At 45.3% G+C, this 10,630-nt stretch overlaps 1 protein-coding gene across 3 annotated transcripts in view; it reads right to left on the minus strand.

Moving 5' to 3' along the window:
* COG1 (component of oligomeric golgi complex 1) overlaps positions 1-10,137 on the minus strand; it is a 28,384-nt gene extending 18,247 nt beyond the window's left edge. Inside the window, exons 1-8 of one of the 3 annotated variants that reach the window (XR_004540823.1) lie at positions 9,724-10,137; positions 8,277-8,521; positions 7,296-7,477; positions 7,049-7,219; positions 3,791-3,947; positions 2,978-3,188; positions 1,486-2,274; positions 785-931 (exon numbers count right to left, since the gene is read on the minus strand). Coding sequence is in view for 2 of the 3 variants with exons in the window: in XM_033960489.1 (XP_033816380.1) it covers positions 785-931; positions 1,486-2,274; positions 2,978-3,188; positions 3,791-3,947; positions 7,049-7,219; positions 7,296-7,477; positions 8,277-8,521; positions 9,724-10,014 (2,193 nt within the window). In the remaining variant the exon portion in view is untranslated. The remainder of the gene's footprint in view (positions 1-784; positions 932-1,485; positions 2,275-2,977; positions 3,189-3,790; positions 3,948-7,048; positions 7,220-7,295; positions 7,478-8,276; positions 8,522-9,723) is intronic. The other 2 variants (XM_033960489.1, XM_033960490.1) reach the window with 2 other exon arrangements.
* Positions 10,138-10,630: the final 493 nt, after the last annotated feature.

Raw genomic sequence — 10,630 nt, forward strand, 5'->3', positions numbered from 1 at the left:
AATTGTTAATGGCACAATGTAGAAATGGGGATTAAACACGAAGCAAGACTTTTGCATTTGACTAATATCTGTGTCTAGCCTCTATCTCTCGGGTTAGTAGAGAAAACAGCAGTCATGCTGGCTTAGAAACATTCAGCCCCCCTCCCCCCATTTCTCAAAGGGGAATGTTTTATGATATGTAGTCAAAAAAAATTCATGTTTCTCTATCGCTGGACCATTTAAGTGGAATGCATTGTCTGGTACCTTACGGTTTTGTAGAAATCTATTGCAATTTAGAAAGTTGTTCAAGACCCATTTGTTCAAGCTTTTTGAACTAATATTCTGCTTCTTGAGTTAATTTTTTACTTTCTGAATATCCTCTTTTCTGCAGGTTTTTAGATTTATGCATCTTGATTGAATTAATGTAGTAGATGAGCAGTTGAGATGGTATAATGTTATGATTTTTGCTGATGTAGGGATCTTTATGTTGTGCAAGTCTTGAATATGTATGTAATATTGTGAGCCGCCTTGGATAAAGGTGGATTAAAAATGTTTAAATAAATAAAAATAAGCCCCTTTTCCATGCACAAGAGAGGTGGAGGGGGGATGGGGACCCAATTTTGAAAGGGGCATTCTGAGCAGATTACCTACACAAAATTCTTGGAAAATTTACCCCACATATTTTAAAATCCATCGAAACCTCAATTTTACTTTCATAAATGGAAATTTTTAAATAACTGCTTTTCCTGATGTATCCACTGAGCCTTTAGGCTACCCTTTTCCCTTAAGAGCAGGTTTCTCACACCTGTACAGGAAGTCGGATTTGGGAGGTCACAGTACTTCCAGACTCAGTCTCCTCCTGTATCTCTCTCTCTTCCCAGCTGGTGGCGGTGGTCAGGATAGAGCCAGCTGATTCCAAGAGTAGGGTCTTTGTGAAACTGTGCACCAGAACCTTCAAACACAAAGTTTTCTAAGTTTTTATAAAAGAAAGCAGAATCAGAGAAACACTTAACTCAAATATAGATATCACGAAAAGTAAAGTTACAGTGGATCGATTTTTCACACCGTCAAAAATTACAAAGACTAGGGGACACTCGATGAAGTTACAGGGAAATACTTTTAAAACCAATAGGAGGAAATATTTTTTTCACTCGGAGACTAGTTAAGCTCTGGAATGCGTTGCCAGAGAATGTGGTAAGAGCGGCTAGCATAGCTGGTTTTAAGAAAGGTATGGACAAGTTCCTGGAGGAAAAGTCCATAGTCTGTTATTGAGAAAGACAAGGGGGAAGCCACTCCTTGCCCTGGATCAATAGAATGGAATGTTGCTACTCTTTGGGATTCTGGAATCTTGCTATTCTTTGAGATTCTGTATGGAATGTTGTTACTCCTTGGGTTTTGGCCAAGTACTAGGGACCTGGATTGGCCACCGTGAGAACGGACTACTGGGCTTGATGGACCATTGGTCTGACCCAGTAAGGCTATTCTTATGTTTTTACAGTTGCTTACGTTAACAACAGCTGAGCTCCAGATGCGATAGGCTGCCAAGCTCTGCTCTAAAAACTTCTCTTTCACTTCTTGCCATTTGGCCAGCACTGGATTCACTTCCTGCGTCTTCCCTTTCCCCAGCTTTTTTAACGGCCGCACTTCCCTCACTGTTTGATCCGAGGTGCCGGATTTTCCCAGGATGCACTGCTTCAGGTGAGGGCAGAGTTCTCCCAGGGACTGACAGAGTCTTGCCATGAACAGAACTGGGCCAAGCTGGACCTCTTTGAGAGTGTCCTTGTTTTCCATGTTGCCCTGGGCACGCTGCAGTTCTTCTTGCAAGCAGCTCAGGATATACTCCACGCAAGACAGGCAGTGACTTCGCAACATTTCTTCCACATTGCTGGCGTCTGTATACCTGTCAAAAGCAGAGTGCTCCGACTCTGCAGGTGAAGAGATCCTTGGATGTGGAAGGTCCTTGGATGTGGAAGGCTCGGAAGGAAGATAGGACAAGAGGTCATCAAGCTGGACTTGGAGTTTGGCATCCAAGGCAGAGCAGAAGTTTTGAACACATGGGGTCAGGCCCCGGGCCTTCATGGAAAAGCCACTCTTAACAAACTGACTTCTGTTGGCCACGTTAACCCAAGCCGCATCAGGAGGAAGGTCATTCAAGCTCTCGGACCAGAGAAACGATGCCATATCGCATTCAAAGTGTCCATGTTTGCTAGATTTGGTCACCAGCTCTTTAAGTGCAGAGATGAGAAGCTGTTTGGAACTGATGGCGATGGAGCTGAATCCTTCTTTGGTTAGAGTCTGGAAAAGAGACATACACACACATAAATTGGTTATTCATAGACACGTTATGAGTCGGTAGAAATGGAACTGAAACTGGAAGGATAAATTTCAGCAATGCGAGTCCTTCCTGAGAATTATTGTGCAGCCATAGTACTGCAATAAGACATTCCAACGTTAACAGTGAATGGGTTAAATTATAGAGGGCTCCAAATATAGTCCAGTACTTGAGTGAGCTTTAGTTACAGTGCGACACCCCCAGGGAACAAAGACTCCCAAGGATCTTGGCCCTAAGCACAGGCTAAATGGAGCTCTTGAGAGCAGGATTTTTATAATATAACACCTAGGAACCAACCCCCTCCCGTTGGAACAGCCAAACCAGCCGAGATTGCAAAATACCAACTCTCTGGATGGTCTGCACCGCTGTTACAGGCTCCCTCAGGAAATCTTAGCCTCCATCCAGTAAGTCTGGGCCAGTCTGGAGGGATGTTAAGGAATCGCTTGCAACTTTCACAAAACAAAGCAATACTGCACATGAATCTGTTCTTTTGGCCACGAAAGCATGCTGCCTTCAGCTGGGCAGAAAATAGATTTGTGATTACTTGCAGAAGGACAGGAAGGAATGGAATGAGGACAGACGTGGCGACAGGAAAAGCCAGAACATCAAAGCCAAGTGCAAGAGACCAACTTTACAGGATGCTTGCCAGTAAGTGCATCTCATCACCTGCAACCTTGCCAAAAAGAGCTGCTGCAGGAGATCCTGCCAAAAGTGAAGGGGTTGGTCCAGCAGGCGAAGGCACACCACTTCCCAATTGCATCTCATGGACTCGCTGCTCAGTAGTTCCCACACAGCATCCCGGATCCCAGCTAATCCCTTCAGGCTCTTCACATACACCAAGAGTGATGTAACGCTGGCTTTAATATCCTCACTGCACCTGGACACAAATTCAGGAGGCGACGGGTTACACATGCTTTCCGTAACTTTGCAAATCAGACTGCAGTCTCTCCTCTGCTCCCATTATCTTATTTATCACGCACACAGAAATAAAAATTTTAGATTTTATTAATTGAGAGACAGCATGGGAGCATCCAGCTAGGGAAGAATTTCAGTGATAATTAAATGAAACTTGATGACCAAATTCACCTGTAGAATTGTGCGTCAATGACCTTGTTGCCACCAGGAATTTTTGATTCTCAAGTGTCAAAGGAGAATTTGATGAAAACTAAATACAATCCACCAAACCTTGAACATGTAAGCTCAAGGTCCAAGGATTACAGGTGTCACTGTCAACACCCTTACAGAGTCCTAAGGAAGCACAGCAAAATTAATTAACTGCAAGATTAAAGAACAAAACAACAAAGACAGCCACTAGACCAGATGGTATCAATGTGACTAAATTAAGTAAACAGCACTTGGAACTTCTGCTGGCTTTCAGATTATATTTGATCTCCTAATCAGCCTTCTGGTCAGTGCAATTCATTGTTATTTTTCTGAAGGGGTTGAAGAGGCAATGTGGTCTTTCTCCCCCTTTCTTACATGCTGATCCATTTCTGAAGAGCGTCTCGCAGATAATCCCGGCTGATGGGATGTGCCAAGGTTCGGAGTGTTGGCTGGAAGTTCACGACGGAAGATGGCAAATACTTGAACCAGCTTCCTGACTTCATCTCCTCTTGCAGAATTCTAACCCCTTGACCTGGAAATAGTTGCGAGACAAAGAACAGCAAAAGTCTAAGTTGTGCTAAACACAACCAAAATGAAACCGAGAGAAATAAGGAAAGGATACACACACGATTCCTCATGCCTACGGAAAGGGGCTTCCATTCCCCAGATGGATCTGCCAGTGTTGGAAGCTCAGGCTCACTCGCAGTTTGACAATGAAGTGTGGGGGGAGGGGAGGGTGGGGGGAGGGGAGGGTGGGGGGGCAAATGACAGCATTAACACACTAGGAACCCCTTTGGAGATTCTGTGGGGGGTTTGTTCTTTTTTTAATTACTGTACTTTTTGTATTAAGTCGCAAGGACAAAAAAATTCAACAAGCGTTTATGTCGGTGCCAAATTTTCAGACAGTGGTGCAGAGTCTGGTAATTGCAAAATGAGATTTTTGCAATGCATTACTTTTAGGTGTTGTAAAATCTAAGGTCAAAGCGCTATAGATAGTAGAAAATACAGCAGTGAGAACGATTACTGGGGTGTCACGATATGAGAACATTTCTCCAGTGTTGAAACGATTACACTAGTTACCAATTAACTTTCAAGTTCAGTATAAAAGTTTGACAATTATACACCAAGTAATTTATGGAAAGGCACCCTAGTATCTGACACAAGTTCTGAAGAAGTACTTGCATTGAGGTCACAGTTGGCAATGAAACTGTCAATTGAGTCTGTTGGAGAAATACATTATAAGAGAACACGGGTGACAGCAACATCAGCGGCAGGTCCTCAGCTATGGAATTGCTTGCCTGGCTATTTGAGGTTTTATGTAGGGATGTTAAATCTTTTAGGAGACATCTGAAAACTCATTTGTTTGTGCAAGCTTTTTGGTAGAGTTTTGAAAGTGAAACTGTGGAGACTGTTGGACGAGTTTGTGGGATTTGTCATTGTGGTTAAGTTTTGAATATCGACTTAACCGGCTAAGTGTTAGTTGGTTCCACCTAAACTGGATATTCAGTGCTGAAACCTGGACACAGCCCCGCAATGAATAACCAGGACCACCACCGGTAGCTGGCAAAACACTCACCACTGATAGGCCCTTAGCATTTCAAGCAGGATTAATGAATTCACGTTTGAATCTTCTCGTTTCTCCATTTCTTACTTACTATCAATTTTGAAAAGATCTTAAAACCCATTTATTTAAACAATATAATATACATTACTTATTTTCATATTATCATGTACTTTTAATCTTTCTATCTATACTTATTTTAGTTTATATTGTGTTTTTTTATTCATTAGTTTTAATGCTTGTATTAGTTACTTAGAATTTTATTATGTATGATATTATTATATTGTATGCTGAGTACCTATTGTGTAAACCGCTATGAACTGCTGGTTAGGCTGTATAGAAAAATAAATTATTATTATTCACCCTTTGGTGTTTTGCTAAGAAAGTTCCTTCAGATTTAATTATTCTCTACTACTACTGACCATTTCTATAGCACTACCAGGAATACCTTGCAATCTGTGCGCGTCTCATCTTCTACCAACCTTGCTACGCTCATGTCACCCCTCTCCTTAAGTCACTTCACTGGCTCCCTATCTGCCATCGCATACAGTTCCAGCTCCTATTGCTGACCTACAAGTGTGTTCATTCTGCTGCCCCTCAATATCTCTCTCCTTATACACCTCCCAGAGAACTCCATTCCTCAGATAAGTCACTCTTAACATTACCCTTCTCCTCCTCCTCTGCCAATTCCAGACTTCGTTCCTTTCATCTAGCTGCCTCTTATGCCTGGAATAAATTATCTGATTTTTTCCGTCAAGCCCCTTCCCTTGTTTAAAAGCAGAATGAAAAACCTACCTTTTTGATATAGCTTTTAATCCTTAACCCTACTCCTCCGCCCTCCAACCCAGCCAGCTGATTAACCCTTCCCCTTCACTGTATCCATGATATCCTGTTTGTCTGTCTCAGCTGTTTAGATTGTAAGCTCTTTGGAGCAGGGACTGTTTTCTTACGCTTTGTGACTCTGTGCAGTGCTGCATGCGTCTGGTAACGCTATAGAAATATTTAATAGTAGTAGTGGTGGTGGTATATGCAGCAGCGTTATACACCAAAACAGGGAAGATTGCTTGGGTACATAGTCAGTGTCAGCATTCATTCGATACATGAAATATACATGCAATCGTTAATGGCTAGTGCTAAGCACTTTTGTACAGATACAGATTTTGTGAAAGCTTGTAAAAAAATCAAAAAAATTATACAAACGGTTGTGAAAAATCCAGAAAAATCAATATACGTGGCAACCAGAAACGCACCTGTAAAAAAAATGCAACTTTAGTCTAAAAATAGCCTCCTCCAAGATAGGGCAGCATATCAAATGCCAACATACATAAAAATACGGCAATCCACATAAAGAAATAGTGCGATTTGGATAATATGATTTGTACAGCTGTATTACCACCGCACAGGCTCAAAGTAGTCTCAAGTTAAATGAGACTAAAAAGGCAGAGCAATACAGCTTGAAGATATCACCTCTTTTTCATCTAGAGATTTCCTCTTATATACTTATCTTTCTAGGGGAATAAAACCACGCACACTCGCCTTCATGTTTAAGATCCCTCTGAACTGTTTATCCCACACTTACGCTTTAATGTGCAAACTCTGAGGCTACTGACATCAGAAACAGTATCAATTTATTCATATTCAAAGCAGCTAGCAAAAATGTCAGTCCTTATCTTTACCTGGGGAAAGACCAAGGTGAAATTCTGCTGTTCTGGAGATGCGAGAGCTAACAAAGCATCATCTTAATTTATTTATTTATTGGAAGAATTTCGTGTGTCATGACCAGGGCTTTGAAGATGCATCGCTTTTTGACTGGTAACCAGTGAGCTACATAGAGAGCTGGAGTAATGGGGTCATCTAAGGCGACGGGTTACACATGGTAGCTGAGGTTGTATAGGAGTCGAATTGCTGAGTTCTGGACTTTGTGGAGGCGTTTTAGATCTCTTGCAGCGATGTCATTGAATAGGGAGTTGCAGTTGTCTAGTCTGGAGTGTACATAGGCATATAGCAGTTGGGCTAATAATGGACCATAATTACCTGACAAGACACAAGCCAACACTCATGCCTTTTCTCACCTTCTGGATATTGGCCTGTGACGGTCTCCAGCATAGAAAAAAGAACACCGCAGGGCAGGGCTGGGTCTGAAGCTACACCCTCTGGTAGAGTGTAAAAGAGGGCATGAGCCTGGTAGACAGTTGTGGCTAATAACTCTACAACTGAGCACACCTGTGACTTTATACCAGCCCCTGCAAAACAGAAAAAAAACATCAGCTCACTCTTTGCATTGGAGTCTCCTCCGGAACAGATTTTCTTCTTACTAACCATGGTGTGGCTGGTTCAACAGCTGCTGAATGGCCGCTTTTCTGGCAAGCAAGAAGTCTGCTAGAGCCTGACGCGGTGAACTATCTTCCAGGAACATGATGGCACATAAAGCTTCGGCAACAGCCTGGTCGGACACAGTGGGGCATTTCAGCAGGGATTTGCTTTCCTGCAGGATTGTTGCTCTGGTAAGAAGACAAACAGACTGTGATCGAAGCAGCTCTTAGAAGAAACACGATCTTGCCTACACTGAGCTCAAGCAGGCAGATACAGCCCGTGTATAACTGCAGAACCTCGTCTCTTCTCTTATACTGTACAAGAAGAATGGCAAAATTCTTCACAAAAAAATAGCTTGTTTTCAGCAGAGTTTATTTGGAAAAACTGAACATAAACCGTAAGTTATAACATCACAGAAATCTGCATTAGAATTAAGCACTATCTTGTCATGCTGTATACTAGAGAATGACACGGGGAAAAATTTGTCCCCATTTCCGCCCCGTCCCCATGAGCTCATCCCGTACACCATCTGATCCCATCTGCACAAGCCTCAAATAGTTTTAAAAAGAAACAATATTCCGTACAATTGTCATTTATAAATGTTTATCAACACAATATACTACTTTATCCTAAAGCAAAGAAAAGAAATAGAATTTTTTTTCTAACTTTGTTGTCTAGTTTCTGCTTTCCTCATCTTCTCGTCATTCTATTCCCTCCATCTACTGTCTGCCTTCTCTCTGCCTCTTCCATATGGCATCTGCACTGTTACTATGCCTCTCCCTTCCATCTCTCCCCATGCCATTGGTCTGGCACCCATCTTCTCCCCTCTCTCTCTTACCCACTAACATGCAGATCTACTCCTTCCTCTCCCTCTACCTTCCAGCGTGTTCCCCTCTCTCTCTCGCCTACCCATTTCCATCCAGCATGTTCCCCTCTCTCCCCTCCACATCCCTTCAGCGTCCCAAGCCTTCATGTGGGTACTTTTACCGAAAGTGGCCAGCAGCAGCAATCTGTCGCACCAGAATCGGGAACCTGGCCAGAATGGGGCTATAGCGGGAGCCTGACGAGTCCAGCTGCAGCAGGCTGTGCAGGTGGCAGCAGAGTAGGTAAAGCTGTGTTGCCTGTAGTGCCTGGGAGGCTTCCATGCAGCTCCAGATCTGCTCTGGGATTTCTAGCAGCAGTTTGATTTGGGCTGCCACACTGTAGAACTTCTCCTGAGACTGAATTGGAGCCTGGACCAAATAAGAAGGGAGAGAAAAGATCACATAGCATATTTCCTCCTGTGATGGTCTCTTGCTCCCCCTTACCCTTTGTTCCACAAACCCTTTTGTTATATTAAAATATAGCACTACAATATACATCTTAGATGACCTCCCCAAGAGATCTGAATGTCACAGTAAGGTAGATAAAGCCTAAAATAGCCTGTGTGAAGTGGTTAGAGTTGTAGCAGCCATTTTGACAGCAGGAGCAGCTAGGCCACTAGACCAGTGTTTCTCAACTCAGTCCTGGAGTACCTCCTTGCCAGTAAGATTTTCAGGATATCCACAATGAATATGCCAGGAATAAATTTTTATATAATGGTGGCAGTGTATGTAAATCAAGTTTATGCATATTCATTGTGGATATCCTGAAAACCTGACTAGCAAGGGGGTACTAAGTTGAGAAACACTACACTAGCCCACGAGGGAGTGTGTTAGGTGCTGAGCCATCTCCGGGTTTGTTTGTTGTTTTGGGGGTTTTTTTGTTGTTTTTTTTGTGGGGGGGAGTTTGGAAGGAGCACTTTTGAGGTCATGGCACAAAGTTTTGGTTTCAGCTGAAACCAACACAAGACTGAACTCCTGATGCTGGTGTTCGCATCTAATCTGGAGAAAGTGGTTTAAATGTTTCCCAAGATGAGCAAATATATATATATGAAGAAGGGGGAGGATCTGAATACAGGCAGTCCCCGGGTTAAGAACGAGTTATGTTTTTAAAGCTGATCTTAAGTCGGATTTGTAAATGTTAAGATTGCTTACCTCTGACCAGTGTTCCCTCTAAGGTACAGCAGACACAACTGTTCTTAATGTGGCAACATGGCCTGACTCCGCAGCAGGAGTCTAAGCCACTGAAAATACTGCTGAGTGACATCAAATGAAGCTGGGCAACCTCGTTCTTAAGTACAGTCGTACTTAAGTCGGGCATCTGTAAGTCGGGGACTGCCTGTACACAGAAGATCTGATCCAAACAGACGGGAATTTTGAATTACACTCCACTCGAAGGGGGTTCAATACTTTCAAAATAGAACAATACACAAAAGACACCCCTCTCATCAATACTGGGCAAATCGATCTCATGCATATTCATTGGGGAAATTCGGAAAACCCTCGAGGAGGGACTTTGAAGACCCCCCTGCTCTACACACTTGATGTGGGATGGACCGAGACTGGCCGGTTACCTGCTCCCCGCGGGGCCCCCGCCGCAGCGCGCCGCACGTCCGGTGCATGTCGCGCACGGCGGTCAGCGCTTGGCCGCAGCAGCGCCGCATGTCGCCGATAGTGTCGGCCGCCTCGATCAGGTCGCGGTAGCGCTCGCCCACCATCTGCCGCAGCTCCTCCTTCTTGTGCTCGATGCCGGCCCGCAGCCGCCGCTCCACGCCCCGGATCTCCTCGGCGCTGTACGCCTCGAAGAGGGCCTCGGGGTCGCGGATATCGGCCGCCCGCAGGCTCGGAGCTGGCACCGCCGCCATGGCACCCGGAAGAGCTTAGCGTGACGTTGGCGCTGTGGGCGGGGCTTCCCACGCCTGACGCAGAGCGGGCTGAGGGATGCGTGGGCGGGGCTTCGTGCGCAGGCCGTCTCGCGACACCAAGGCTCAGGTGTGAGTGGAAGCGAGAAGCAAAGGTCACGCGAAGCGAAGGTCAGGTATGCGTGGGCGGGGCTTCACGCGTCTCCCCGTCTCCTGACGCAGAGCGGCCCGAGGGATGCGTGGGCGGGGCTCCGTACGCTGGCCGTCTCATGTGTGAGTGGGCGTGGCTTACACGCGTCCCCCCCCCCGTCTCCTGACGCAGGAGGGGCTGAGGGATGCGTGGGCGGGGCTTCTTGCGCAGGCTGGCTAGCGACACCAAAGCTCAGGTGTGAGTGGGCGGGGCTTCCACGCGCATCCCGTCGCCTGTCGCAGGAGCGGCCTGAGGGATGCGTGAGCGGGGATTCGTACGCAGGCCGTCTCGCGACACCAAGGCTCAGGTGTGAGTGGGCGGGGCTTCCCCGCGTCTCACCGTCGCCTGACGCAGGAACGGGCTGAGGGATGCGTGGGCGGGGCTTCCGTGCGGTCTCGCGAAACCAAGGTCCAGGTGCGAGTGGGCGGG

This window comes from Geotrypetes seraphini, chromosome 10, assembly GCF_902459505.1.
Source record: "Geotrypetes seraphini chromosome 10, aGeoSer1.1, whole genome shotgun sequence".
Classification (NCBI taxonomy): Eukaryota; Metazoa; Chordata; class Amphibia; order Gymnophiona; family Dermophiidae; genus Geotrypetes; species Geotrypetes seraphini.